The 27969-nt window shown below is 63.9% G+C and overlaps 2 protein-coding genes across 2 annotated transcripts; both read left to right on the top strand.

The window, feature by feature from the left end:
• Window positions 1-176: 176 nt before the first annotated feature.
• On the top strand, window positions 177-7318 carry NSFL1C (NSFL1 cofactor). Its single transcript, XM_054173485.1, has 9 exons — window positions 177-310; window positions 1085-1182; window positions 2011-2085; window positions 2690-2855; window positions 3584-3676; window positions 4271-4380; window positions 5150-5287; window positions 5714-5878; window positions 6970-7318. The coding sequence occupies exons 1-9, from the start codon at window positions 209-211 to the stop codon at window positions 7130-7132; spliced, it is 1110 nt and encodes a 369-aa protein (XP_054029460.1). The 5' UTR covers window positions 177-208; the 3' UTR covers window positions 7133-7318.
• Window positions 7319-17593: 10275 nt separating this feature from the next.
• Window positions 17594-27300, top strand: FKBP1A (FKBP prolyl isomerase 1A). The gene is made up of 5 exons (XM_054173398.1): window positions 17594-17702; window positions 17833-17880; window positions 24467-24579; window positions 25899-26051; window positions 27282-27300. The coding sequence occupies exons 1-4, from the start codon at window positions 17666-17668 to the stop codon at window positions 26025-26027; spliced, it is 327 nt and encodes a 108-aa protein (XP_054029373.1). The 5' UTR covers window positions 17594-17665; the 3' UTR covers window positions 26028-26051; window positions 27282-27300.
• Window positions 27301-27969: the final 669 nt, after the last annotated feature.

Here is a 27969-nt window from a genome sequence, read left to right as displayed (position 1 = left end):
CGGTGCTCGGCGCTGCCCACTCTCGGCACACGCCCGGCGCTCGGCGCGGCACATGGCACCTCCGCGCCGCCAGGGGCCGCTGTTCGCTGGCAGGGGGCCGCGCGCCGGCCTGGCCGTGTTTCCACCCGGGCGGCTTTGGCGGCGCACCCGCGGCGGGCCGCGGCGGTTGCGGGGCCCCGGCGGGCTTTGGGCGCTGCACCGCGGCAAGATGGCGGACAGGGAGGAGGCGCTGAGGGAGTTCGTGGCCGTGACCGGCGTCGAGGAGGAGCGAGCGCGCTTCTTCTTGGAGTCCGCCGGCTGGGACCTGCAGGTACCCGCGCCGCTGCCCCGCTGCTCCTCGCTGTCGCCGTCGCGGGCGGGAGCTCGGCGGTGGCAGCGCGGCCCCGGGCCGGCGCCGGGCCCTGGAGGCCGTCGCGGTTGCGGGGGAAGCGCCGGGCCGGGCGCTCGGCTTCCTGAAGGCTCACACCTCGCCCGGAGACCGCTGCTCGGCCCCCAGCCCGGCGCCGAGCTGCGAAGGTCGGGCTCAGGCGGGGCCGGGGGCTGCTCGGCACCGGAGCCTGTCCCGCTTCTCTCGTTAACTGGGAGTGTTAATTGGCTAATTCCGATGGCGGGGCGTGGAGCTGCGGGGGTCTGGGTTTTCCTTGAACGCTGGTGTGGTTGGTCGGTGCTCCGGCGCTCATCTTGTCAGCGGCAGCCCCAGACTCGGGGGGTTTTGGCCACCGCTGTGAGCCGCCTCCGTCTGCCAGCCCCTCCGGCCCTCTGGCTGCGTTAGCCTTCACGGATGTCACAAAAGCAGCGGTTTCAAAACGGTGGTTTTGGCATAACCCCTCTAGAAATACTGCAGTTCAATGGCCTCCCACTGAGGAGGCTCCCCTGGCAGGGCTGTAGGGGTGAGTGTCCTCCAGAGCAAAGCCAAACGTGAGGAGCTGCCAGAGCCTCTTCGTTCCTCTGGCCTCCAAAGGGAGCCCTGCCTGTTGGTGTGCCTTGAACGGTCCAAGGTGACACAAGCTTCAGCTCTGGTGTCTGTGTGTGGATGTGGAACCTTTGCTGCCATCCTGAGAAGCTCCTGGGTGCTCCCTTCCAGATTGCACTTGCCAGTTTCTACGAGGACGGGGGTGATGAGGACATCCTGACTCTTCCCCAGCCAACACCCAGCTCCATATCCAGAGGCACTGTAGCCAGGTGAGGAGGAAGCTTCAGCTTGGGCTGATCTGTTCAGCAGCAGCTTGTAAACCTGAGAGTGAAGCTGCTGAGGTGATGCATGTTGGGTGTCAGCAGGACGAGACCTGCTGCACCTCACGTGGGGCTCCAGCTGTGGTGGGGAGCTCAGTGTTTAGCCAGGGCAGGCACAGCTGGCTTTGCACAACTGATCCAAAGAGCAGTCAGGAAAACTCAACCTCAGTGCTCAGGAAGAGCTTGACTTGCCTCTGGAGGGTGGAGGAGAGGTTGGTGTTGCTGTCAGCTGAGCAGAGTTGTATCTCCTGAGCTAAAAAGTGTTCTAATTGTGTGTGACAGCTGAGCTGATGTCATGGAGCCACAGAATGCTTTGGGCTGGAAGGGACCTCCAAAGGTTATCCAGCCCAACCCCCCCTGCACTCAGCAGGGACATCCTCCCCTAGAGCTGCTTGCTCACAGCCTTGGCCAGCCTCACCTTGAGTAGCTCCAGGCATGAGGCCTCAGCTCCCTCCCTGCTGCAGTGTTCCAGCAGCCTCCTGGGGCAGAACTTGTTCCTCACATCCAATCTCAGTCTGCTCTGCTCTCATTTCAAACCCCTGCCCTATGGCAGCTACCATCCCAGCCCTCCCCTTTTGCACCCCCTCCTGCTGGGTGAGTGCAGTTGGCAGAGAGGTCCAAGAGCTTGGCTCAGCCCTCAGTTCCAGCAGTGCTGACCTGTGATGAGGCAGACCCTGGAAAGCAGTCCAGGGTCCCCCAGAGTGCTGTGCTCAGGAGCTGTAGCCTCTGTGGTTGCAGTGTGTGGTGAGGCTGAGGTTCTGCAGTTGCCTTTTGCAGTGACCACAGAGTGACATCCTTCAGAGACCTTGTCCATGCACAGGAGGAGGATGATGAAGAGGAGGAGGGACAGAGGTAAGTGTTCAGTTCAAAGACTTGCAGCTCTTCTGTGGTGGCTGGGCACTTGTGGGCAGGGCAGGGGCTGTGTTGGTTGGGTCATGGAGTCCAACCATTAACCCTGGCCCAGCACTGCCAGGGCACCACCAAACCATGGCCCTCAGCACCACAGCTCCTTAGCTTCCAAACCCCTGCAGGGATGGGGGCTCCACCACTGCCCTGGGCAGCCTGGGCCAGGCCTTGCCAACCCTTTCCATGAAGCAATTGTTCCTCCTGTCCAACCTAATCCTCCCCTGGGACGGCCTGAGGTCGTCTCCTCTTGCCCAGTCACGTTGTCCTGTCCTTCGCCAGCGCTTGAGCCGTGTCAGGCTGCTCTCTCTCTCTCCTGCTGAGTCTGAGTGGGTTATGATCAGCTTATTGATCAGTGACTGACATCACATGAAAGTCTCTGCAGCACAGGAAGAGGCTGCAGCAGGAGACCCTGGCCCCCTGTTGGGGGGCTAATGCCTACAGCTCCAAGCTGTAGGGAGCTCAGCAGAGCCCTGCCGGCTCCTGCCCCCCGCCGCCGCAGGAGCCAGCCCGGGCCAGCCCCAGCCAGCTGCTCTGTGCTTTCTGCTGTCAGGTTTTATGCTGGAGGGTCAGAGAGGAGTGGGCAGCAGATCGTTGGCCCCCCGAGGAAGAAGAGTCCCAACGAGCTGGTGGAGGATCTGTTCAAGGGGGCCAAGGAGCACGGCGCCGTGGCGGTGGAGCGGCCGGCCAAGGGCAGCGGCGAGAGCAGCAAGCCCAAAGTGAGGAGAGAGGACAGCTTCTGCTCCCTGCTTCATTTCAGCCTCCCACCCTGCCAGCTGGGTGGTTCTGTGGAGTCCTGCAGTGCTCTGTAAGAGGGCAAGTTCAGCCTGGACTCGCAGAATCGCAGCGGGGTGCAAGTAGGAAGGGGCCTCCGGAGGCCACAGCATGGCAGGAGCCCAGGTTGGAAGAGACCCCCAAGGGTCACCCAGCCCAGCCCCCTGCTCCAGCAGGGCTCCCACAGCAGCCTGCCCAGGAGCACAGTGCCCAGGGAGGGTTGGAAGCCTTCTACAGAAGGAGACTCCACAACCCCTCTGGGCAGCCTGCCCCAGGGCTCTGCACCCTCACACCAAACAACTTTCTCCTATTCAGATGGAACCTCCTGGCTTAGAGTTTGTGCCCCTGTGAGGTCTCCCCAGGGCAGGGCAGAGGGGCAGGATCCCTCTCTCCATCTCTGGCCACGCTGCTTTGGGTGCAGCCCAGGCTGCCCTGGGCCTTCTGAGCTGCAAGCTCACACTGCTGGCTCCTGCCCAGCACCCCCAAGTCCTTCTCTGCAGGGCTGCTCTCAATCTCATCACCCCCAGCCTGGGCTGGTATCTGGGATTGCCCTGACCTAGGTGCCTTATTGAACCTCCTGAGCTTCTCCTCAGCCACCTCTGCAGCCTGTCCAGGTCCCTCTGGATGTCACCCATGCCACCCTTCAGCCTTGACCTGCCCCTCTCTCTTGCAGCCCTTCGCAGGTGGAGGCTATCGCCTCGGGGCCACTCCAGAGGAGGAGTCTGCCTACGTGGCAGGGGAGAGGAGGCAGAACTCTGCCCAGGATGTGAGTAGCTCTGCTCTGGGTTGTAGATAACCACCCAAGGGATTCCTCTGCTCTAGCTGCACAGCTTGAGTGAGCAGAGCAGAAAGCTTGATGGGCGTTCAGGAGGCCAGCAGGAGGGCAGATCCTGCTTCCCTGGGACTCTGGCTCAGCAAAGGGAAGCTGCTTGGCTCTCCCCAAAGCACTTCCCTGACTGACTTCCAGTCAAGGTTCTGAGCTTGGCTGAGCAGTGCAGGTTGTGGAAGTAACAGAAGTGCAGAGAGCAGGGGGTGCTTAACCCTCCTTCAGCCACTGAGGAGCTGTGGAGCTCACAGCATCGAGGCAAGACTCTGCTGCTTGCTGTGTCAGCAGGTACCACCCAGGCCCTGCTGGCAGCTTGGTTTGGGCTCCTTGCCTGGCACAGCTGAGGCTCTTCAGCTCCAAAAGGAGTCTGTGGTGCCAGGTTCTAGCAATGCCCATTGTGTAGCCAGGGCTTGGGGTTTTTCCCTCAGCCCAGAGCAGCCTGGCTGGAATATCTTCTGCACCTCTCCCAGGCAGGAAGCCTTTTTTTCCCCCTCTTTGCATCTGAGGCTGATTGTGGTTTGGGGGCTGCTGCAGGTGCATGTTGTGCTGAAGCTCTGGAAGAGTGGATTCAGTCTGGACAGTGGAGAGCTGAGGAGCTACCAAGATCCTTCCAATGCTCAGTTCCTGGATGACATCCGCAGGGGGTACGTAGTGGGAGGGGAGAGAGGGGAAACCTGGCTGGGTTTGGAGCCAGCTTCACCTCAGCTTTCTTCTGACTGCTGGATTCTTCCCATGGAATCTGGGGGTAAGAGGGAGGAGGCCTTGGAGAGCCTGAGGTGAATAACTTCCACACACAGAGGATCACACAGGGTGTTAGGGGTTGGAAGGGACCTCTGGAGATCATTGACTCCAGCCCCCTGCCAGAGCAGGAGCACAGAACCCAGCACAGGTCACACAGCAACACATCCAGATGGGGCTGGAAAGTCTCCAGAGCAGGAGACTCCACAACCTCCCTGGGCAGCCTGCTTCAGGGCTCTGTGAGCCTCCCAGTGCAGAAGTTCCTCCTCATGCTGAGCTGGAACCTCCTGTGCTGCAGTTCCCATCCATTGCCCCCTGGCCTAGCCCAGGGTGCAGCTGAGCAGAGCCTGGCCCTGTCCCCTCCCTCCTGCCCCCCAGCCCTCAGACACCTACACACATTTATTGAACCCCCTCTCAGTCTTCTGCAGCCTGAGCAGCCCCAGGGCTCAGCCTCCTCACAGGGCACACCTGGGCTGGGAGCTCCTGCCGGCATCGCTGGCCCTCCCGGGGAGGCGCCGGGAGCTGGCCCCTTCGCTCTGTGCCTGACACCCAGGAGGTGGCACCCACCCTCTCACCCACCCACTGCAACTCCAGAGGTCCCTGGCTGGTGCTTGCCTTCTCCATGCTTGCCTGGTGGCCTGCTCCAGGCGCTGCCTGAGGCCAGTGTGCTTGCAGGGAGGTGCCGGCCGAGCTGCGGCGGCTGGCGCGGGGCGGCCAGGTGAACCTGGACATGGAGGATCACCGCGACGAGGACTATGTGAAACCAAAGAGTGTCTTCAAAGCTTTCACTGGGGAGGGACAGAAGCTGGGCAGGTGAGAAGGTGGCTGAGCTGGTTTGCTCTGTGTGTGTGGGGGGGGTGAGTCACTTGGGAGCTTGGATTCGTCTTGCTGGAGAGGAGGCTCCTGGCTGTGCTCTGGGAGGTGCTGCTCCTAGGCAGGAGGAGAGGTTTGAGCTGGCTCAGCTTCCCCATGGCAGGAGGAGGAGCCCTGCTCTGGGGGCACCATGGTGTGGCAGCTGTGTGCTCTGAGGGGAGGGAAGACCCTCAGGGTGATGCTCCAGGAGGTGAAGCTCTGGACAAGCTCTTGCTGACTCCTAAATGCTCCTTTCCAGCTCCCATTGCTGTCTCTTGACTGGCAGCCCTGGGCACCGTGGCCCAGCTGGCACACAGCTCGCTGCCCCTGGCACCCAGGAGGGTGGTTTGGTTTCTGACAGCTGCCCTTGTGTCTCCTCCTCCTCAGCACTGCCCCCCAGGTGATGGGCACCAGCTCTCCAGCCCAGCAGGCCGAGAATGAGGCCAAAGCCAGCTCTGCCATTGCCATCGACGAGGCAGAGCCTGTCACCAACATCCAGATCCGGCTGGCGGACGGGGGGCGCCTGGTCCAGAAGTTCAACCACCACCACAGGTACAGCAGGGGCACAGGACCTCAGCACCACAGCTCCATGGCTTTCAACCCCCCTCCAGGGATGGGGACTCCACCACTAGCCTGGGCCAGCCCTTGACAGCCCTTTCCATGAAGAGATTGTTCCTCATGGCCAACCCAAACCTCCCCTGGGGCAGTCTGAGGCCATTTCCTCCTGTCCTGTTGGTTGTTCCTTGGGAGCAGAGCCCAAGCCCCAACTTGGCTCCAGTCTCCTTCCAGGGAGCTGCAGAGAGCCAGAAGGTCTCCCCCCAGCCTCCTTTGCTCCAGGCTGAACCCCCCCAGCTCCCTCAGCTGCTCCTCCCCAGCCCTGTTCTCCAGACCCTTCCCCAGCTTCTTTGCCCTTCTCTGGACCTGCTCCAGGACCCTCAGTGGCCCCAAACCGACCCCAGGACTCAAGGTGTGGCCTCCCCAGTGCCAGTACAGGGGCAGAGTTTGGCTCCTGTTCAGTCAACTGGCAGCCAGCACCCTGAGGTCCTTTCGTACCAGGCAGTTTCCAGCCGCTCTGCCCCTACTCTGGAGCATTCTTGGGGCTGTTGTGACACAAGTGCAGGACCTGGCACTTGGCCTTGTTGAGTCTGATACAGTTGGCTGATCCCTCTGTAGATGCTCCCAGCCCTCCAGCACATCAGCATCCCACCCAGCTAGGTGTTGGCTGCAGGCTGGGGGTGCCTCCATCCCCTTGGCCAGACCATTGACAGAGATGTTGGAGATGCCACAGGAAAGGGAGAATCTGGGCTGTTCTCTGTGGGTTTAAAGCTGCTCAGTAACAAGATGGCTTTGGCCAGGCAGTGGAACAGGCTGCCCAGGGAGGTGGTGGAGTCCCCAGAGCTCCGAACTCCGTGGGTGGGAGCCCGAGGGCAGGACGCAGCGCCGGGAACACAAAGCACCCGGGAGAGCCAGCCCCAGGCAGGAGGTGCTCAGCAACCCCGGGGCCATGGGGCCAGGGCTTAGTGGCCATGGTGGTGTTGGGTTGCTGGTTGGCTTGGGTGCTCTTGGAGGCCTTTGGCACCCCTGCCCTCGCCACGGCTCCGTGACCCTGAGAGGCTCTCTCTGTGTCTGCTGCCTTTGGCCAGGATCCGCGACCTTCGCCTCTTCATCGTCGACGCCCGGCCCGCCATGGCTGCCACCAGCTTTGTCCTCATGACCACCTTCCCAAACAAAGAGCTGACTGATGAGAGCCAGACCCTGAAGGAAGCCAACCTGCTCAACGCTGTCATCGTCCAGAGGCTGACATAAGGACCCCTGCCGGTGCCGCCCGCGCCGGGCAGGCTCCCAGCCCCTCCTAGCTCTGGGTCCTTAGCTCTTGGTTGGACTTTGGTTTGTTTCTCTTTAGTTGCATTTCCCAGGAGGAGTTCTTTTGGGTTGTTTTTTTTTTGGTGGTGATGATGATGATGATGATCAGTGGACTTCAAAATAAATAAAGGAAAGGAATCCATTTTGGAAGGAGCTGCAGCTCCCTGTGCCCCCAGCGCCCCCAGGAGGGCTCAGACACCCCTGGGGCTTGAGTTGGAAGGAGCTGCAGCTCCCTGTGCCCCCAGCCCCCCCAGGAGGGCTCAGACACCCCTGGGGCTTGAGTTGGAAGGAGCTGCAGCTCCCTGTGCCCCCAGCTCCCCCAGGAGGGCTCAGACACCCCTGGGGCTTGAGTTGGAAGGAGCTGCAGCTCCCTGTGCCCCCAGCCCCCCCAGGAGGGCTCAGACACCCCTGGGGCTTGAGTTGGAAGGAGCTGCAGCTCCCTGTGCCCCCAGCCCCCCTAGGAGGGCTCAGACACCCCTGGGGCTTCAGTTGGAAGGAGCTGCAGCTCCCTGTGCCCCCAACCCTCCCAGGAGGGCTCAGACACCCCTGGGGCTTGAGTTGCTGCACTCTTCAGAGGGGAGGAAGGTGAGGAAGCTCCCCAGGAGCAGCTGCTCCTCACAGTCTTTGTGTTCTTCCCTCTCTTCCAGGGGCTGCTGCAGAGCTCTCCTTTGCTTTTCACTCCCCCAGTGTGAGGAGGGCTGGGCTGGTGGTCAGGGCAGTGGCCACCCCTCTCTGAAACCATTGAGAGGCAGTCCCTGGGAAGCAGCTGGGGAGAACTGGGCTGCAGGTTCAAGGTTTAACTTGGCTTGCCAGAGAGGAAATCCTGCCTTCCCTCAGCAGAGCTCTCAGGGGGTTCAGTGCAGTCCCTCCCCCTGCTCTGCTGCTGCTCCTTCCAGTCCTGCTGCACTTGCAACTTGCTGTGCTGTGGCTTTCAGGGTCTGCCAAGAAGGCACAAAGCTGGATCAGCCTGGGATGCCCCAAAGGCAAAGGGAGTTTCTCTAGCTGGGAATCAAGGTTAGGAGGTGAATGATTGAGGTGATGAAAAGCAGCTCAGGAGAAAACTCTCCAGGCTGTGGCAGCCTCTGCTTTATTTCCTCTGCTCTGCTGAGGACTGCCGCAGCCAGGTACCTGCAGCTCTGCAGCTCTGCTCTGTGCTGCCTTGGACTCAGATCTCCTTGCATTGAACAGAGGCCTGGGGGTGAATTTGTTGCACCCAGAGCTGGTGGCACTGGGGTAGCATCACACCTACCAGCTGCCATCTGGCACTCAGCACCAACCCACAGTGAGTTTGCTTCCCTAGCCCTGGCCTTCAGAGCAGAGCCCTGAGCTGTGCTGATGCTCCAGGCTAGCTGGGAGCAGCACAGCTCCCAGCTGAGAGAAGCTGGATTGCAAAGGGCTGGAGCAAGCTGTCTGCTTCCTTGCCTTAGTCATGCTGGAGCCCTGTGGCTGCTCTAAGGCCATCCCTCTCAGAGCTCTGAAGCTTCCAGGTCCTCATCTCCATGTGAGGAAACCTGGGAGGTAAGGGTGCAGGCTGGACAGGTTCAGCCTGAGGAACTGGCTTGGCTGCTTCCAGTGATTCCCAGCTGCAGGGGGAGAGTCCAGACCTTGGCAAGGGCATTTGCAGAGCAGCTCCTGCAGCAGGAGCTGAAGGCTGGCACCTTTTCCACCAGCCAGTGGATCTCCACTGTGCACCACAGGAGCTTTGTTCAAACCACTGTGAAAATGGCCCTCAAAAGCCCACAAAGCAGGGAACCAGCCTGAGCCTTTCTGATGCCTGCTGCCAGCTCTCCTGTTGGGGATCACAGAATCATCTTGCTTGGAAAAGCCTTTGGAGCTCATCCACTCCAACCCTTCCCTTCCTCTCCCAAGCCTGGTGCTAACCCATGGCCCCCAGCACCACAGCTCTGCCCCTTTGAAAGGCCTCCAGGGGTGGGGATTGAGCCAGGCCCCTGGGCAGCCTGGGCCAGGGCTTGAGACCCCTTCCTGAGAAGAGGTTTCCTCCCCTGCCCAACCTGAGAGCCATTTCCTCTTGTCCTGTTGCTTGCTCCTTGGGAGACCAACCCCAACCTGGCTCCAGCCTCCTTGCTGGGAGCTGTAGGAAGGATCTGAGTCCCGAACAGCACAGACCAAAGCTGGAGAGCTGCTCTCAGCCTGCGCCTCCTCTCCAGGCTGCCAGCCCCAAGGGTTTGGCGGCGCAGGTTCTGCTCACCAGCGGCCAGTCTCACGTCCAGGTTTGCTCCCAGCTCCCCGCGGGATGGGGAGCTGCTGAGCGCCGCTTGTCCCGGGCTCGGGGCTGTTCCGCAGCCGGGAGCAGCAGGTTTGGCTGGAGCCAGAGGGTGGCAGTGCTGCAGCGGAGCTGCTCTCCTCCTCCGCGGCTCCGGCTGAGACTCTCCGCCGGCTGCGGGAGCTGCTGGGGGTCTGTGAGCCCCTCCGGGGTGCAGCTGCTGACTCCTTCCTCTGGTTCTTCCCTCGGATTTTAGTGTGGGTCGGCAGCGAGCAGCCCTCGTCTCCTGGGGAGAGACCGGCTCTGCCCTGCTGCCAGGCTCTGGAGGGGCACAGCAGGGTGGCATCAGCAGCCAAGGCAGGGCTGGCTTCCTCCAGAGCGCCCAGGAGAGCCTGTGGCTCGGACTGGAGGCAGTGTAGAAGTCATCTCCCGTTCCAGGCTGGCTCTGGGAGCTTGCAGATGACACCAAGCTGAGTGGTGTGGTTGACAAGGCTGAGGGGTGGGCTGGGTGACAGCCAGAGGGGCCTGGGCAGGTGGCTGAGAAGCTCTTCATGAGGTTCAGGAAGGCAAAGTGTAAGGTCCTGTGCCTAGGTCCAGGTGAGCCAACTCCCTCAGCCTGCCCCTGTGGGGACAGCCCTCTGACCACCTGCACAGCCTCCTCTGGACACACTCCAGGTGCTTCTGGTGCTGGATTGTTGGTCAGCTTTGGGCTTCCTAGTCTGTGAGCTGCAAAGGCAGCTCTTGAGCACCTGGAGAGTAAGTGAGAGGCAGAGAGCCAGAGGATTGAGTGCTGAGAAGCATTTCCAAGGCTACCTTGTGTGTGTCCAAGTGGAATGGTGTGTGGTGAGTGGGCACAAAACAGCCTGGGGGTGGGGAAGAAGAGGAATTGAGGGTTCTTCTATTTCCTTCTGAGCTTCCTCCATCCTCCTGGGTGGGGAGAGATGGAGGTTTCTTTCTTGCTGAGATCTAGGTGCAGATAATGCTGGTGGGAGACAGGGATTTGGCTCCCACTGCACTGGCTGAGGTCCAGCCTGGGAGAGGTTGGTTCTCTGGGATGTCAGGGAGATAAGAGGGAGGAGAGGCTGCCACTGAGTCAGATCTTCTGCAGCTTAGGAACCAAATTCTGACTCAGCCAGAGAGATGCAGGGATTTTAGGTTAACCCCCAGTGGCCAAGGCAGAGCTGAGCTGAGGAGGATGCATTGCCCTGGTGAGAGTGGGGGGCCCCAGTTCCAGAGAGACAGAGACCTGCTCTGGCTCCCCAGTTCCAGGGACACACAAAGCTCTGAGACAGTCCTGGGACCAGTTCTGGGCTCCCCAGCTCAAGAGAGACAACTTGCTGCTGGAGAGAGCCCAGCAGAGGCTGCAGAGCTGCTGAGGGGCCTGGAGCAGCTCTGGGAGCAGCAGAGGCTGAGAGCCCTGGGGCTGAGAGCCTGCAGAAGAGCAGCCCCAGAGGGGAGCTAAAGGAGCTGTGGGGGGCAAGAGGCTGGGGCCAGGCTCTGCTCAGGGGTGCCCAGGGACAGCACAAGGAGCAATGGGCACAGAGTGGCAGCCAGGAGGTTCCATGAGGAGAAAGTTGTTTGGTGTGAGGGAGCAGAGCCCTGGAGCAGGCTGCCCAGAGAGGTTGTGGAGTCTCCTGGTGTGGAGAGCTTCCAACCCCCCCTGGGCACTGTGCTCCTGGGCAGGCTGCTGTGGGAGCCCTGCTGGAGCAGGGCTTGGCCTGGGAGAGCTCCAGAGCTCCCTTCCCCCCAACCATGCTGGGCTTGGGGACTGTGTTTGCTGGTGGGATGGGAGGTGCTGGGCCTGCTCCTGCTGCCTGCAGAGGTGCTGAGGTGGGAGATGTTCCCTCACTGCCTCCCTCTCCTGCCTGCTCTGCCCTCAGCCCCTGGCAGCATGGGTGCTTGTCTGCCCCTTGGGTGAGCAGACACTAAAGTGGCTTCAGGGCTGCCAGGGGCTGTTGGCAAGCTGGAGAGCAAGGAGAGGCTTCTGCCTCTGGTCTTCTGCTGCACACAAGTCCAGCCTTGGAGGCTGAGCCTGAGCTAGCTGCAGAAGCCTGTTTCGAAGAGCTGCCTGGTGGCACTCGAGGTGCCAGCTGGATGATCAGTGGGCAGAGCAGTGCACCCCCACCCTGCCAGCCTTCCTCTCTGTGCCTTCTGTCCTCTGAAGCTGCCTTCTCCCCCAGCTTGGCTTTGCCAAGTGCTTGCAGTGCTGATGGGCTGCGTGCTGTGGGCACCCCTGCCACGGGAGCTTGGCTGCCCCCACACAGCCAGAGCTGAGTAACAGAGCTCCTGCTGCTTGTGAGGAGGAGTCAGCTGGGGGCTGGCAGCCCATGGCTGCTGGGCTCCACGGGGGAGGAAGGGGCTGTGAAGAGGGGGCTGGGAACAGCACAGTTCCCAGCTCTGCAGAGCTGCTGGAGCTCTCTCAGGAGCCCAGGGGCTGGAGGGGGGATGATAATTGCAGGCCTTGTGTAAGAGAGGAAGCAAAAAGCATCCCACACCTCCTGCCCCACTGTGACATTGTCCTGGCCTGGGGCACCACCAATACCTCACAGCCACTAAGGAGAGGGCAAAGCAAAAAGGGGCAGGAGGCTTCCAGAGCCAGAGTTGGGGTCATGGTCTTCCTGGACTGCCCTGGGAGGGGAGGACTTGGCCTGGGAATGACCCATGGCAAGAGCCAGCCTTGTGTAGAGAGTCCAGAGGAGGCTCTGAAGCTGCTGAGGGGCCTGGAGCATCTCTGTGGGGAAGAAAGGTTGAGAGCCCTGGGGCTGAGAGCCTGAAGAAGAGTAGCCCCAGAGGGGATGTGCTCAGTGCAGCCTCTCCCCACCCTCCCTGTGGAGAGGCAGAGCAGCAGAGTGGCCTGCAGAAGGCAAGAGGAGTGTCCCAGAGTGCTTCTGCCTCCCCCTGCACACTCCCACACCCAGCCTGCCCAGCTCCAGCAGCCCCAGGCTGTGGGGGTGTCTGCAGGAGGCTCTGACTCAAGCTCAGGAGCAGGCTGTGAAAGCAGCTCTCTGCCTTCTGCTGCTGTTGCTGCTGCCTCCCCAGTGCAGCAGGCAGAGAGGTGCAGAGGTGTCCCACCTGCACCAAGGGAGCACAAAGCTGCCTCAAACACCCTGCAGCCCACAGGCTTCACACAGCACCACAGCCACGGCATGGGGGGGTCGGGGGGGACCTGGAGATCAGCCACTCCAAGCCCCCAGGCTCACCCAGAGCAGGCTGCAGAGGAAAGAGGCCAGGCAGGAGTGCATTTGGAGAAGGGAAGCTCAGAGGAGACCTCACTGCTCCCTGCAGCTCCCTGACAGGAGGCTGGAGCCAGGTGTTGGTTGTGCTCTTCTCCCAGGGAATAAGCAACAGGACAGGAGGAAATGGCTCAAGCTGCCCCAGGGCAGGTTCAGGCTGGACATGAGGAACAATTTCTTGCTCTTGAGGGCTGTCCAGGCCTGGCCCAGGCTGCTCAGGGCAGTGGTGCAGTCCCCATCCCTGGAGGGGTTTCACAGCCCTGGAGCTGTGGTGCTGAGGGCCATGGGTTGGTGGTGCCCTGGCAGTGCTGGGGTCAGGGTTGGACTCCATGATCTTGGAGCTCCTTTCCAGCCACAATGGTTCCATGACTGAGTGATTCTGTTCCCCAAAGGGCTGCAGGGCATGTGTGGGGAGCTGACCTCACCCCTGATCTGAGGAGAGCCTCTGGAGAGGAGCTGAGCAGAGCCCCGGGGCTGGAGCAGGTGACTGCAGCAGGAAGCAGAGGGAGCTGCAGCCCTGCAGGATGTGCTGCTGGCTGAGTCCCTTCCTGTTGTTTCCTGTTCCCTGTCCCAAAGCCCTGCTGTGCATCCTGGCCCCCTGGCTCTCCCAGCACGGGCAGGGGGCTCCTGCTGCAGCCCCAGCCCTGCCCCCTCACCAGAGCTGACTTCCTCAGGGCTCCATCCTGGGAGCTGGACTGCTCATCAAGGCCCTGGCTGCGGGCAGGGAGGGCACTGCCAGCCAGCTTGCTGGTGGCACCAAACTGGGAGCAGTGGCTGCCACCCCTCAGGCTGTGCTGCCGTTCAGCACCACCTGGCCAGGCTGCAGAGCTGGGGGAAGGAAATCCACCAAGGGCAACCTAAAGCTCCCTGAGGCAGCTTGAGGCCATTTCCTCTTGTTCCACCATTTGTTCCTAGGGAGCAGAGCCCAACCTCCCCCTGGCTCCAGCCTCCTCTCAGGGAGCTGCAGAGAGCACTGAGGTCTCCCTCAGCCTCCTCTCCTCCAGGCTGCACACCCCCAGCTCCCCCAGCTGCTCCTCCCCAGACCCTTCCCCAGCTTGGTTGCCCTTCTCTGGACCCTCTCCAGTTCCTCTGCGTCCTTCTTGGAGCGAGGAGCCCAAAGCTGCCCCCGAGCTTGAAGGTGCAGGCAGGGCCTCTGGTGCAAGAGTTGTGAGTGGCAGAGGGGTGCAAGAGTTGTGAGTGGCAGAGGGGTGCAAGAGTTGTGAGTGGCAGAGGGGTGCAAGAGTTGTGAGTGGCAGAGGCTGTGCTGTGCTCTCTCCACGCAGGCAGCTTGGGGGGGGTGGGCTGCCGAGTACCAGCTGAACGCCAGGCAGGGCTGAGATGCTGTTAAATCACAGCCCGCTGCTAGATCCGCCACAGCAGCATCTCCTGAGGGCTGCTTGGCACCCCCACATCTCTCCTGGCAACAGTGAGGGGGCAGCAGGGCTGGGGGGGAGGGAGGAAGGAGGAGAGGAGAAGGCAGCCCCGCGGCGGCGCTCGGCCCCGCGCACAGGCACCGCCAGGTTATTTTTAGGGCTCCAGCTGCATCTGACCGCAGGTTGACCTTGCAGCTCCCCAGCCTGCTGCACGCTGGCAGGAGCCGAGCGAGCCAGGAGAGCCTCCGCAGCCGTGCGCTGGATGCCTGCGGAGCCCCCGGGGCAGCCCTGCCGTCGCTGCCGGGGGAGCTGCGGCAGGCAGGGCAGCTGCGGGCTGCCGGCGGCAGGGAGGGCTCGCAGCCAGCCCCCGGCCGCGCAAACGGCCTCCTCCTTCCTCTGTCGGTCTTGGCTGGGTCCCTTTGGGGTTTGGTTTCGGCGGGGGGTTGTGTGGGCAGCAGGGCAGCAGAGGGGATGCTGCCCCTGGGCTCTGCTCAGACCTCGCCTCCAGCCCTGCCTCCGGCTCTGCTGTGCCCAGCAGGAGAAGGACACAGAGCTGCTGCAGAGAGTCCTGAGCACAAAGATGCTCCAGGGGCTGGAGCAGCTCTGCTGGGAGCACAGGCTGAGGGAGCTGGGGCTGTGCAGCCTGCAGAGGCTCCAGGGAGACCTAACAGCAGCCTGCCAGGAGCTGAAGGGATCCTGCAGGAAGGCTGCAGAGGGACTGGTTCCAAAAGCCTGCAGTGATGGGGCCTGCAAAATATCATCCCAGAATGGGTTGGGTGGGAAGGGACCTCCAAGGGCCACCCAGCCCAACCCCCTGCCCTCAGCAGGGACATCCTCCCCTGCAGCAGCTTGCTCACAGCCTTCTCCAGCCTCACCTTGCACAGCTCCAGCCATGGGGCCTCAGCTCCCTCCCTGGGCAACCTGCTGCAGTGTTCCAGCAGCCTCCTGGGGCACAACTTGTTCCTCACCTCCAATCTCAATCTGCTCTGCTCTCATTTCAAACCCCTGCCCCTGGTGCTGTCCCTGCAGGCCTTTGGGAGCAGTCCCTCTGCAGCCTGCTTGGAGCCCTTCAGCTGCTGCCAGGCTGCTCTGAGGTCTGCCTGGAGCCTTCTCTTCCCCAGGCTGCACCCCCAGCTCCCTCAGCCTGGCCTCACAGCAGAGCTGCTCCAAGCCCCCTGAGCATCTTTGTAGCCTCCTCTGGACCCTCTCCATCAGCTCCAGGTCCTTCCTGTGCTGAGGGCTCCAGAGCTGGGCACAGCCCTGCAGGGGAGGTCTGAGCAGAGCAGAGGGGCAGGATCCCCTCTGGCCACACTGCTCTGGGTGCAGCCCAGGCTGCCCTTGGCCTCACACTGCTGCCTCCTGCCCAGCCTCTCAGCCAGCAGCACCCCCAGGCCCTTCTCTGCAGGGCTGCTCTCAATTTCAGTCCTGGAAAGCTGCAAGCAAGAATCAGAAGCAATTAAAGCTTGCTTCATCCCATTATCTCTTACTTGAAGTCTCTTCCTCCTGTGTCCCATTTTCAGGCACTTGCTGAGAATTCTGCCTTTTCAGTAGTCTCTTGGCTGTCCTTGGAACTCCTCTCTTCCCTTGGGGACACTCAGATCCATCTCCTTGAAGTAAGGAAATAGGACACTGAGGCAAACCCCCTCTGCCTGCAGCCATTTCTTTTTTCCCCAGAAAGAAAAAAAAAGAGAGAAAAAAGAAGGGGGAAAAAAAAGGAGAGAAAGTTGCTGCTGCTCCCAGCAGAGTCCTGTTGAGGGTGGGATTGTGCAGCCCCCTGTGCCGCCTGCTGAGCCTGCAGGACCTCTGCCAGCATGGGGGAGCAGCACTAGCAGAGGTCTGTGAAAGAGCAGAGAATCCCTGACCAGCTTGGGTGGGAAAGGACCTCTCAAGCTCATCCAGCCCAAGCCCCTGCAGCCCCCAGGGACATCCCCAAGCTCAGCAGGCTGCTCACAACCTGAGCTGCAGTGGTGCCAGGCATGGGGCAGCTCCCAGCTCTCTGGGCAGCCTGGGCCAGGCTCTCCCCACCCTCAGTGGCAAACATTTCTCTCTTCTCTCCAGCCTCAATCTCCCTCTTGGGGTTCAAACCATCTCCCCTTGTCCTGCCCCAACAGGTCCTGCTCAGAGCCTGTCCCCAGCTTCCTGCTCAGCCTCTTTGAGCACTGCAAGGCCACCAGGAGGTCTCCCTGGAGCCTTCTCTTCTCCAGGCTGCCCAAGGCCAACTCTCTCAGCCTGGCTCACAGCAGAGGGCTGCCAGCACTGCCAGCACTGCTGTGTCCTCCTCTGGCCCTGCTCCAGCAGGTCCCTGTCATAGAATCATGGAATTGTTTTGTCTGGAAAAGACCTCCGAGATCCAGTCCAACATCAACCCCTGGCCACCAAACCCAGTCCCCAGGTGCCATGGCCACAGGGTTCTTGAGCCCCTCCAGGGATGGGGACCGCAGCAGCTCCCTGGGCAGCCTGTTTCCATCCAGGGGGACACACAGTTCCACCTTCTTTGTGTCCTGAGGGTGCCAGAGCACCTTCCCAGCCTCCAGGCTGCTGTCTCTGCGTGCCCAGCGCTCATTTGAGCCGCAGGCTGCTCCTGGGGACTGTGCCATTCACCGCAGGGCCACAGCCCAGCCCCTGCTGGCACCTCGCAGCTCTCTGTTCAGCCTGGGGAGGGCTCCAGGGGGACCTCAGAGCTGCCTTTCAGTGCCTGCAGGGCAGCTGCAGGCAGGCTGGGCAGGGGCTGATCAGAAGGGGCTGGGGGGATAGGATGAGAGGCAATGGTTCGAGGCTGGAGCAGGGGAGGTTTGGGCTGGACATCAGGAGGAAGCTCTGCACAGGGAGGCTCTGGCACAGGCTGCCCGGGGAGGTGGTGGAGGCTCCGTCCCTGGAACCATTCAGGCTCAGCCTGGCTGTGTGCCTGGGCAGCCTGCTCCGGCTGGGGGTGTCCCTGCTGCGGGCAGGGGGTGTCCCTGTGGCTGCAGGGGCCCTGGGCACGGTGCCCCGGGGGTCACCACGCTCTGGCTGCCGGGGATGGTGCTGGGGGTGTCCCTGCTGCGGGCAGGGGGTGTCCCTGTGGCTGCAGGGGCCCTGGGCACGGTGCCCCGGGGGTCGCCACGCTCTGGCTGCCGGGGATGGTGCTGGGGGTGTCCCTGCTGCGGGCAGGGGGTGTCCCTGTGGCTGCAGGGGCCCTGGGCACGGTGCCCGGGGGGTCGCCACGCTCTGGCTGCCAGGGATGGTGCTGGGGGTGTCCCTGCTGCGGGCTGGGGCCCTGGGCACCGTGCCCCGGGGGTCGCCACGCTCTGGCTGCCAGGGATGGTGCTGGGGGTGTCCCTGCTGCGGGCAGGGGTCCTGGGCACGGTGCCCCGGGGGTCGCCACGCTCTGGCTGCCGGGGATGGCTCAAAGCCCCCCCCGGGGCCTGAGGCTTCCCTCAGGGCGGCTCCGGCGTTCCCCTGGCAACGGCGCGCGGCCAAGATGGCGCCGGGGCCGGGCGGGGGGGCCGCGCGCGGGCGGGGGGGCCGGTAAGATGGCGGCGGCGGGGGCCGGGGCGGGGCGGCGCGCGCGGGCGGGCGGGCCGATGGCGGCCGAGGCTGCGCACACGTGGCCCCTCCCCCCTCGGGCTGCGGGCGCTGCGGGTGCGCGAGCGGCACCGGCACCGGCATGGGCGTGCATGTGGAGACCATCGCCCCCGGCGACGGTGAGATGCGCCACGGACTCCTTGCTCCCTCCCTTTCCCCCCGCTCCCGGACGGACTGGTCCCGGTGCGGGTCTCGATTCCGGGTGTCGGTCCCGGTTCCGGTGGGCTGACGGTGATTGTCTCCCCGCAGGGCGGACGTTCCCCAAGCGCGGCCAGACCTGCGTGGTTCACTACACGGGTGAGTGCCGCCCGCCGCGGGGCCTGCAGGGCGGGGCTGCCCCGCCGGCACCGGCAGAGGGTCGCTTCGGCCCGGTTCGGCCACCGGGGAACGTGATGGAGGACCGGGGGTTGCTCCTTCGCCCCGGCTCAACCCTACCCGGCAGCCTCCGGAGATGCCGGCTCCGGCCCGGGTGGGCCGCGGCGCTCCCCGGGGGAACCGGAGGGGTCCGGCGTGCCCCGCAGGGCCCTTACCGGGGAGGGTGTGGGTGCGGGGCCCCGAACGGGGCAGGGAGGCGCCGCGGTGCCCACGGGGGAGGTTCCCGTCTCTCCCGCTGCCCCGTCTATCTCTGGGCGGGTTTCCCCCTCTCTGTTCGGCTGCACGGGGAAATGGCCCCGGCGGGGCTCAGGGGCACCCCGGGCGGGCAGGACCCCCCCAGCCAGCACCCAGAGGGTCGCTGGAGGGTCCCAGGGAAGCAGAGGCCTGTGGGGTGGCCCTACCGAGAGCCCCCCGTGCCGGGTAATCCTGTGGGACCCCCACATCCCTCCAGCCAGCCCCCCGGGAGCTTTGTGCTCTCCCCTTCCAGGGGCTCCTGCAGCCCCCTCCCTGCTGCCCCAGCCTCTTGCCCCTGCTGGGGAGCCACCAGCGCTGCCCGTGGGGCAGACCTGGACCCACAGCCCACCCTGGGGTGTTTCTGGGGCTGGGCAGCGAAGGGCACTAGTCCCGAGGTGGGGAGGGACCCCCAGCGTGGGTGGCAGGGGGGTGCAGTTTGGGGTTGGGTGCGGGGCTGCCGTTAGGGAGGGTCGCGGGGTGCCCTCCGTCAGCCTTCTGCGAGCTGGGGGTGGGGAGAGGAAATCAGCCTTGAGATCCACAGAATTGCTTGGAGGGTCACCCCGGGGGTCTCGCCCCCACCTCGGGCACCCTTTGGGCAGCTCTGGTTCACGGCCGCTGTGCCGCGGGGTGAAACCGAACCGACCCCGTTCGGGGCTGCTCTCTGCCGGTCCCGCCGGGGCGGTGGGCTGAGGCTGCCCCTCTCTGCGGAGCGGCTCCCGGGCAGCTCCCGGCCGGCACCCAGCCCGGCTGCTTCTCCCCCATCTCCCCCCATCCTTCCCCTTCCCTCCTCAGGAAGCAGCTCGGTCTCCCCCACCCCCCCGGCCGCCCGTTTCCTCCGCCGGTGGAAGAACAAAGAGCGGCTGGCAGGCAGTCAAGTGGCTCCCGGTGGGGCCAGCCCTGCCGCCTGCCAGCGCTTCCCTCCCGTGCTGCTGGGGCTCCAGCCCCCACCCTGACAAAGCTGCTCCAGGGGTCACCATCTCCCCATCCCCACATCCTGCTGACCTGCTCCTGAGGGACCCTCCCCAGCGGCAGGGCTGTGCTGCACCCGGGAGCCCCTCTCCAGTTTCCTGTTGTTATTCCCCTTTTTGGTTTGGTTTTGTTGTTATTGTCTCATTTTGGCCTTTACCCCTACCCCCCCCCCCCCAGATCCCTCTGCAGGCAGCTCCTGCCCCTCTTGCCTGCCTCAGCAGGCAGCAGAAATCGAACACCTCCAGGTCCCGGTGCTGGTCGGGTGGCTGAAGGCTGCCCGCAGCTGTCCCTGGCTGCAGGAGGCCCAGGCAGGGCTTAGCTTTCAGGGAACTCTGCAAACCTTTGGGTCCACAGCTCCATTATGGCTCTTGCCCAGCCCAGAGCAGCAGCAGGATCAGTGCTGTGCCCCGGGGCTCCTGCCAGAGCCCCAGCTTGGCTCCATCCCCATCTGCCCTTGGAGCTGGTGCAGAAAGCCCCCAGCCTGTGGTGGGTCTGTGAGCAGCCAGCTCTGGCTCCCCTGGGCCGTGCAGGGGGTTGGTTAGAAAATGCTTTGGAGGAGAGATCCAGAGACCCATGGAGCACCCAGGGGTGAGGGATGGGCAGACAGACAGCCACAGTGTGCTGGGGAGGGAGGTGCAGGAGCATCCTCTGGGCCCCCTGCTTGGGGGCTGCTGGGGTTGGGGGGCAGCTGGGGGAATTGGACCCTTCGTGCTCCTTCGGGTTCCAGGAGGAACTGGACCTCATTGCCCCCTGCTTCCTTGCCAGGTCCCCTCTCACTGCGGGAGGCTGTGCCTGCAGCCCACAGGGAGCAGGGGGGAAGGCTCTGGAGCCAGCAGGGTGCCCAGAGCAGCCTTTGATGTGAAATTCTGCTGCAAAGGGCTCTCAAAGGAACTAAATGCAGGATGCAGCTCCCCAGGGCTGCTCACAGCCACCGGTGCAGGGCAGGAGAGCTGCCTAGGGGGGGTGTGGGCTGGGGACCTCCCCCTGGGTCGGGCTGGGGGGCTGGGGGGCTGGGCTGGGGCTCTGGGGATGTGCTCCCCAGAAGCGAGGTGTGGGGTGAAGGGAGCTGCTCCCTGAGTGTAGGGGAGGCTGTGGAGAGGCCATGGCTGCTCCTCTGCCCCAGGAGGGGGAGTGGGGGCCCGTGGGGATGCTGGGGAGTGCTGGGCTGGGAGTGAGTCTGATGTGGCTTGGCCTGGGCACTGCCAGCCTGTGAGCTTTCTGGAGGAGGTGGGCTTGGGGCAGGGGCTGGCATCTGGCAGGAACACCGGAGGGAACTGCCCAGCAGGGCACAGCTCAGAGGAGAGTGTCCTTCCCCAGCTCCCCTGTGCTGGACACAGCCTCAGCTGCCAGCTCTGCCCCAGGGCAGGTTTGGGTTGGGCATGAGGAACAATTTCTGCCCCTTGAGGGCTGCCCAGGCCTGGCCCAGGCTGCCCAGGGCAGTGCCCATCCCTGCAGGGCTTTCAGAGCTGTGCAGATGTGGTGCTGGGGGCTGTGGTTTGGGGGTGCCCTGGCAGTGCTGGGGTAAGGCTTGGACTCCACTGATCTTGGAGGTGTTCTCCAAGCCCAGCCTCGCTGTGACTCTTCCTGCAGCCAGCTCAGCAGCTGCCTGGTGCTGCCCTCCCTGCTGTGCACCACAGCACCAAAGCCTCTGCCAGGTGTTTCCTTGCAGCTGCTGGGAGCTCTGCACCTTCTCCTGAAGCTCCTCTGTCCCCTGCCTCTGCTGGGGGTCCTCTCTCCTGCCAGCTCCCAGCAAACTGTGGGCAGAGCCCCCTCCCACACCCAGCTGTGGGTGGGGATGGAGGGCTGGGGTCCTGGCAGAGGCTGCTGGGGGTGCAGGATTTACCCTCAGCTGGGCAGCCCCAGTGCTGAGCAGAGGGCTGGAGCATGCTGGGTGTCCCAGGACTTCTGGGAAGGGTTTTCCATCCTCTCTCTCCATCTGGCTGGAGCAGAGCTGCCTGCTGCACTGCTTCAGTCTCTCCCTGCCTGTCCAGCTCCAAGCAGGAGCCCCTGGGCAGGGACCACGCCAAGGGTTGGCACTGCGGGCCAGAGGGGGTACAGATGGCACTGCCAGGCCAGAGGGGACACAGATGGGGCTCTGCACCCTCCCCAGCAGCCCCCAGGCCTGCAGGTTTACCCCAGGGGCTGCCTCTGCCTGCTGCAGCTCCCAGCTCAGCTCTCTGCCCGCCCAGGGGGGCCCGGAGCCAAGTCGGCTGCTGCCTGCCAAGTGTGGCAGAGACCTGGCAGGGCTGGAGCTGGAGCTGCCTTCCAGAGCCCCCATTCTGTCCTGTGACCTCTGCAGCCCTGGGCTTTGTGCTTTGCCTGGCTGTTGTTTGCCCTGGGACCCTCCCCCCAGCCCAGCCGAGATCTCCCCGGGAGCAAATCCCTCGGGGTGGGGGCTGGGGCAGGTGGGTTTCCATTCCCCACCTCGGGGGGCTCTGCCCTCCCCACAGGCCTGGAGCCCTGCCAGGAAGGAGCTGGGATGTGCCAGGGGCTGGCTGCTGCCCCTGGGGCTCTGGTAGAGCTGCTGCTGCTGCCAGAGGATGCTTTGCCTTTGTAATGGCTTTCGGATCTCGGTTAGCTCCTGGCTGGGGGCTGGCAGGGAGGAGGAAATGGTTGCTGATACTTGTGGAGGGCTGGGGAAGTCTCCTGGGAGCCTCCTGGGCAGAGGAGGTGCCTGGGAGGAGGATGTTATCTCTGAAGCATCAGGGCCTCTTTGTTTTCCACGCCGGAGTGGGGAGGGGGAGGACCCAGCAGGGGACCAGCTCCTGTGTGTGACCTTCAGCATCCTGGGCCAGCCCGAGTGATCGATCCCCTGGGCTGCTGCAGCCAGCTCAGCTCATCAGTCCCTGCCTCCTGTGGGCTCCAGGACACCTCCAGGGGCTGGATTCAGGCAGGTGCACTCCTGGCACCTCCTGTGGTGCCTCAGCCTGCTGGTGGGCCCTGCTTGCTGTGCCAGGCAGGCTGCTGGCACCTCATTCTCTCTGCTTTGGGGGCTTTTGTGCCCCCTTCTGTGGCTGCTCAGGGAGAAGGCTGGCAGGCAGGAGCTGTCCCCTCTGTCCTTCTACAGCCACCACCACCCCCCCCTCCAACTGCTTGTGCTGCCCAGGCTGGGCTCAGGGGGTCAGCTCAGGCTGCAGCTGACTGGCACTGCTTGTGTGCCAACCAACATAACCAACCTCATGCCCTGGCTGCCAGCATCCCCCACTGGGTGGGAGGAAGCCCAGAGGACAGGAGCAGGGAGGTGGTGCCAGACAGGGCTTGGAAACAGGTTGAGCAACAAGAGGCTGCTCCTGGGAGAAGGAAATGAATAAAACACCTCCAGGTTTGCTGCTCCAAAGGCCAGGGCTGCAACCTGATGCTCTGAACCCTGCAGAAGGGGGTGGGGGCAGGTGGGGGGCTGGGGGCTTCCTTCTTGCTGTCCAAGGGTTTGGGATGTGTCGAGCTGGAGCTGCTGCTCGTGGAGTTGCTGCTCCTAGGAGGCAGCTCCAGCTCCAAGATTCCCCAAGAAGGGCAGGCAGGGAGCAAGGGAGGGGAGGAAATTCCTCCTCTGCTCATCCTGGGGAGTTATATTTAGCCCTGGGGATGTCAGCAGCAGGAGTGGTGCTGGCTGCAGGGGAAGGAGGATTGCCCTGGGCAGTGTTGCTCAGTGCTTGGTGCTCCTCTTCCCAGTGTCCCTCCTGGGGATGGAAATGGTTTGGCTTGGGATGGGGCTGGGAGCAGGGCTGGAAGCAGCCAAGGTGTGGAGTGGGAGCCTCTGACTCTGGTTTGGTGCCCCCAGCGTGGAAGAGGCAGGAGGTAGGCTGTGAAGGTGCTGAGGGAGGGTCTGAGGAGCCAAGGCTGAGAGCCCTGGGGCTGAGAGCCTGCAGAAGAGCAGCCCCAGAGGGGACCTCAGCAATGCTCAGCAAGAGCTGAAGGAGCTGTGGGGGGCAAGAGGCTGGGGCCAGGCTCTGCTCAGGGGTGCCCAGGGACAGCACAAGGAGCAATGGGCACAGAGTGGCAGCCAGGAGGTTCCATGAGGAGAAAGTTGTTTGGTGTGAGGGAGCAGAGCCCTGGAGCAGGCTGCCCAGAGAGGTTGTGGAGTCTCCTGGTGTGGAGAGCTTCCAACCCCCCCTGGGCACTGTGCCCCTGGGCAGGCTGCTGTGGGAGCCCTGCTGGAGCAGGACTGGGAGAGCTCCAGAGCTCCCTTCCCCCCAACCATGCTGGGCTTGGGGACTGTGTTTGCTGGTGGGATGGGAGGTGCTGGGCCTGCTCCTGCTGCCTGCAGAGGTGCTGAGGTGGGAGATGTTCCCTCACTGCCTCCCTCTCCTGCCTGCTCTGCCCTCAGCCCCAGCCCAGTGGGGCACTTCTCCTGGGGTGGAAGCAGCCAGGAGCAGGATCCCTCCTGCCCTGCCCCAGGCTGCTCCTCCTAGGCTGGGGGATGCCCTGGGCTGCTGGGGGATGCCCTGGGCTGCTGGGGGATGCCCTGGGCTGCTGGGGGATGCCCTGGGCTCCTGGGGGGGTCCCTCCCTGGGTCACCCTGTGCAGGGATTTCCCTGGAGGAGAGGAGGCTGAGCTGGGCAGCAGCTTTGACTCAGGGCTGTGTGAGCTGTGCTGACTGTGCCCTGCTCAGGCTGCCAGCTCACAGGCACCCAGGCTTGTGTGGCTCTGTCCCTGTGTCACCAGTGTCTCACACTGCTCAGGTGGCCAAGAAGGCCACCAGCAGCCTGGCCTGGGCCAGCAATGCTGTGGCCAGCAGGAGCAGGGCAGGGGTTGTGCCTCTGTGCTGGGCACTGGGGGGGCTGCACCTCCAAGCCTGGGGTCAGGTTTGGACTCCCCACTCCAAGAAGGACACTGAGGGCTGGAGCAGGTCCAGAGGAGGGCAATGAAGCTGAGGAAGGGTCTGGAGGGCAGGGCTGGGGAGGAATAGCTGAGGGAGCTGGGGGGGTTCAGCCTGGAGAAGAGGAGGCTGAGGGAGACCTTGTGGCTCTCTACAGCTCCCTGAGGGGAGGTTGGAGCCAGGGGGGGTTGGGATCTACTCCCTAGGGATGAGTGGTGGGACAGGAACCATCCTGGAGTTGCCCCAGGGGAGGTTCAGGTTGGATCTTAGAAGAAACTTGTGCCCTGAGAGGGCCCTGAAGGCCTGGCCCAGGCTGCCCAGGGCAGAGGTGCAGCCCCCAGCCCCGGGGTGGGGGTCAGAGCCCTCGGGAGGGGCAGCCTGGGGCCACTGCCTGGGGGCTGTGTGCAGGGAGGTGCTGAGCTCCCGGGTGGGCTCCACGGCCTCGGGGGGTCCTGCAGCCAGCCCCTGAGTGCCTGCCTCTCTCCCCAGGGATGCTGGAGGATGGGAAGAAGTTTGACTCCTCCCGGGACAGGAACAAGCCCTTCAAGTTCGTGATGGGCAAGCAGGAGGTGATCCGAGGCTGGGAGGAAGGAGTCGCCCAGGTGCCTGCTGCTGCCAGCCCTGCTGTGTGCCCAGGGAGCTGCAGCGTGGGCACAGAGCCCCCCTGCAGCTCCTGCTCTCTTCTTCTTCCTCTCCAATCCCTCTTCTTCCCCTGTGGTTCCCCCACACACACCATCCCCTACCCCCACCCCAGCTCCTCCTGCTGGCTGCAGGGAGCTGTGGGGGTGAGTCTCAGCCCCTGCAGTGGCAGATGGCAGCAGGGGGGCAGGGCTGGCCCCCGGCTGCAGCTACACCTACGGCAGGTTGGTGACTCAGTGGTGACATTTCTGCACTGAGTCAGCTCCCAGCCAGCCAGCAGGCAGCCTTTGGGCCTCCTGCTGCCAGCTGAGCTGCCTGCCAGCCTGCCCACGCTGGGCATGGCACAGCCCCAGCCCCTGGGCCCAGCTCTGTGCCCCTGGGCAGTCACAGGATGGGTTTGGGTTGGAGGGGACCTGAAAGCTCATCCAGCTCCAACCCCCCTGCCATGGGCAGGGACACCTCCCACCAGCACAGGCTGCTCAGGGCCTCATCCAGCCTGGTCCTGAACACCTCCAGGCAGGAGGCAGCCACAGCCTCCCTGGGCAGCCTGTGCCAGTGTCTGCCCAGCCTCACTCAACAATTTCTTCTTCCTCTCCAGTCTCAGCCTCCTCTCTCCCAGCTCAGAGCCATTGCCACTCCCAGCCCTTGTCACAAGTCCCTCCCCAGCTCTCCTGGAGCCCTTCAGGTACTGGAAGCTGCTCTAAGGTCTCCCTGGAGCCTTCTCCAGGCTGAGCAGCCCCAGCTCTCCCAGCCTGGCCCCACAGGAGAGGCTCTCCAGCCCTCTGCTCATCTGCATGGCCTCCTCTGGCCCTGCAGGAGCAGGGTGCCAGGCAGTGTGGCATGAGGATGCCAGCAGGGGTGGGAATGGCCTGGTGTTCCCTGCCCCCACTTTGGTGCCAGGATGAGGGCAATGGCTCTGAGCTGGGAGAGGGCAGATTGAGACTGGAGATGAAGAGCTGGCTGATCTCTGAGGTCTCTTCCAAGCCAAACCCATTCTGTGATGCTGCTTTCTCCATCCCTGCTCCTCCTCCAGCCTGGCACAGGGATGCTGGTGGCTGTGGGCAGTGCCATTCCCTCTGCTGGGTGCCATGAGGACATCTCAAGCCCTGCTCCTTTTCCACCCTCTGCTGCCTCCCTTTCCCTTTGGTGTTCTTCCCATTCCTCCTCTGTCCCACCCAGCCCAGCGCAGGGGGAGCCCAGGGGGCAGCTCTGTGCCCCTGGTGCCAGCTCTGTGCCCCTGGTGCCAGCTCCTGACAGCCCTGTGCCTCTCTCCCTGCCCCAGATGAGCGTTGGCCAGCGGGCGAAGATGACCATCTCCCCAGACTACGCCTACGGCTCCACCGGGCACCCTGGCATCATCCCCCCCAATGCCACCCTCATCTTTGATGTGGAGCTCATGAAATTGGAGTGACCACCCCCAGCACCCTCTCCTCGGGTGAGCAGGGCAGCTGGGGGCTCGGGGGGGGCTCAAGGTCCTCAGCTTTGGTCTCAGGACGGTGTGGGGCAGGTGGGATGGAGGCGATGGCAGAGGGGAGGTGTGAGCAGGATGGGGCTGAGCCCCGGGCTCTGTGGGGGCTGGGCAGGATGGGGCTGAGCCCTGGGCTCTGTGGGTGCCAGGGGGTGGGCAGGATGGGGGTGAGCAGGATGGGGCTGAGCCCTCTGGTCAGTGGGTGCCAGGGGGTGGGCAGGATGGGGGTGAGCAGGATGGGGCTGAGCCCTCTGGTCAGTGGGTGCTAGGGGGTGAGCATGATGGGGCTATGCCCTCTGGTCAGTGGGTGCCAGGGGCTGGGCAGGATGGGGGTGAGCAGGATGGGGCTGTGCCCTCTGGTCAGTGAGTGCCAGGGGCTGGGCAGGATGGGGGTGAGCCCTCTGGTCAGTGGGTGCCAGGGGCTGGGCAGGATGGGGGTGAGCAGGATGGGGCTGTGCCCTCTGGTCAGTGAGTGCCAGGGGCTGGGCAGGATGGGGGTGAGCCCTCTGGTCAGTGGGTGCCAGGGGCTGGGCAGGATGGAGGTGGGCAGGATGGGGCTGAGCCCTCTGGTCAGTGGGTGCCAGGGGGTGACCAGGATGGGGGTGAGCAGGATGGGGCTGAGCCCTCTGGTCAGTGGGTGCCAGGGGGTGGGCAGGATGGGGGTGAGCAGGATGGGGCTGTGCCCTCTGGTCAGTGGGTGCCAGGGGGTGAGCAGCATGGGGGCTGTGCCCTCTGGTCAGTGGGTGCCAGGGGGTGGGCAGGATGGGGGTGAGCAGGATGGGGCTGTGCCCTCTGGTCAGTGGGTGCCAGGGGGTGAGCAGCATGGGGGCTGTGCCCTCTGGTCAGTGGGTGCCAGGGGGTGGGCAGGATGGGGGTGAGCAGGATGGGGCTGTGCCCTCTGGTCAGTGGGTGCCAGGCTGGGAGCTGTGCTCCCTCCCTCAGTCGGGGCTCAACTGCAGCAGCGGGCAGAGGGGCAGGGGGCAGGGGGGCAGCGGGCAGGGGCAGGGGGGCAGCGGGCAGGGGGGCAGCAGGCAGGGGCAGGTGGGCAGCGGGCAGAGGGGCAGGGGGGCAGCAGGCAGGGGGGCAGCAGGCAGGGGCAGGGGGGCAGCGGGCAGGTGGGCAGCGGGCAGGGGCAGGGGGGCAGCAGGCAGGCAGCTGTGGGGCACTGCCCCTCACTGCCCCCTCCTCTCCCGGCAGGTTTGGCACAGGGAGGGCCCAGGAGCCGCAGCCCCGGGGCGGCCTGCAGCAGGGCCCTGCCCACCGCAGCTCATTGCCTGACCTCCACCGGACGCCTTCGGCCGCTCAGCTTTGCCTCTGGCTCTCCCTCCCCCTGTGGTGTTTCGATGTCTTTTTAAACTCCAAGCTGGAAACCTCAACTCTTGCAGTGGTTTTTGGTGTGTGTGTGTCGGGGGGGGGGGGGGAGGTGCCCCCCAGAATTCTGCCCCCTTTGGGGTCTCTCTGGTTTGCCCAGGGTGTAAGGTTTGTGCTGGCAGCACCCTGCTGGGCTGCCCCGAGCAAGGGGCCCTTCCCTTTGGCTCTGCCCTTGGGGTGGTTGTTTTTTAACCAGGAATGGGACAAAAGGAAATTTCTTGCTCTTTTTGGTTATTCTTTTGAGGGTTGGGGGTTTTGGGGGGGGGGGGTTTGGGGGGGGTTTCAAACCAGCTGCTGCTGCTGCCAAAGCCATAGCAGAGGGAGGCTGAGGGGATGCAGGGAGCACAAGGGGGAAGCAGGAGCTGGGATGCCCTGCTGGAGGGCAGGGCAGGGGGGGAGCAGTGAGGCCTTCCCTGCACTCCCAGGGAGGTTTTGCTTCCAGGAATTTATTCTTCTTTTTTTGGGGGGGGAAGGGGGAGGGGGAGGCTGCTCTGCCCCCTGCTTTGCTCTCCCT

The sequence above is a fragment of the Dryobates pubescens genome, chromosome 26, assembly GCF_014839835.1.
Source record: "Dryobates pubescens isolate bDryPub1 chromosome 26, bDryPub1.pri, whole genome shotgun sequence".
Taxonomy (NCBI): domain Eukaryota; kingdom Metazoa; phylum Chordata; class Aves; order Piciformes; family Picidae; genus Dryobates; species Dryobates pubescens.
This window is presented reverse-complemented; position numbering and strand designations above follow the sequence as displayed.

What these genes read in the sequence shown, in the direction of transcription:
- NSFL1C (XM_054173485.1), top strand. Translation starts at nt 209, where the DNA reads ATGGCGGACAGGGAGGAGGCGCTGAGGGAGTTCGTGGCCGTGACCGGC. An exon ending in GAAGAGGAGGAGGGACAGAG is followed by an intron (nt 2,086 to 2,689) that starts GTAAGTGTTCAG and finishes TTCTGCTGTCAG; the next exon opens with GTTTTATGCTGGAGGGTCAG. An exon ending in AAGTTCAACCACCACCACAG is followed by an intron (nt 5,879 to 6,969) that starts GTACAGCAGGGG and finishes GCCTTTGGCCAG; the next exon opens with GATCCGCGACCTTCGCCTCT.
- FKBP1A (XM_054173398.1), top strand. Translation starts at nt 17,666, where the DNA reads ATGGGCGTGCATGTGGAGACCATCGCCCCCGGCGACG. An exon ending in CTGCGTGGTTCACTACACGG is followed by an intron (nt 17,881 to 24,466) that starts GTGAGTGCCGCC and finishes CTCTCTCCCCAG; the next exon opens with GGATGCTGGAGGATGGGAAG. An exon ending in GGGAGGAAGGAGTCGCCCAG is followed by an intron (nt 24,580 to 25,898) that starts GTGCCTGCTGCT and finishes TCCCTGCCCCAG; the next exon opens with ATGAGCGTTGGCCAGCGGGC.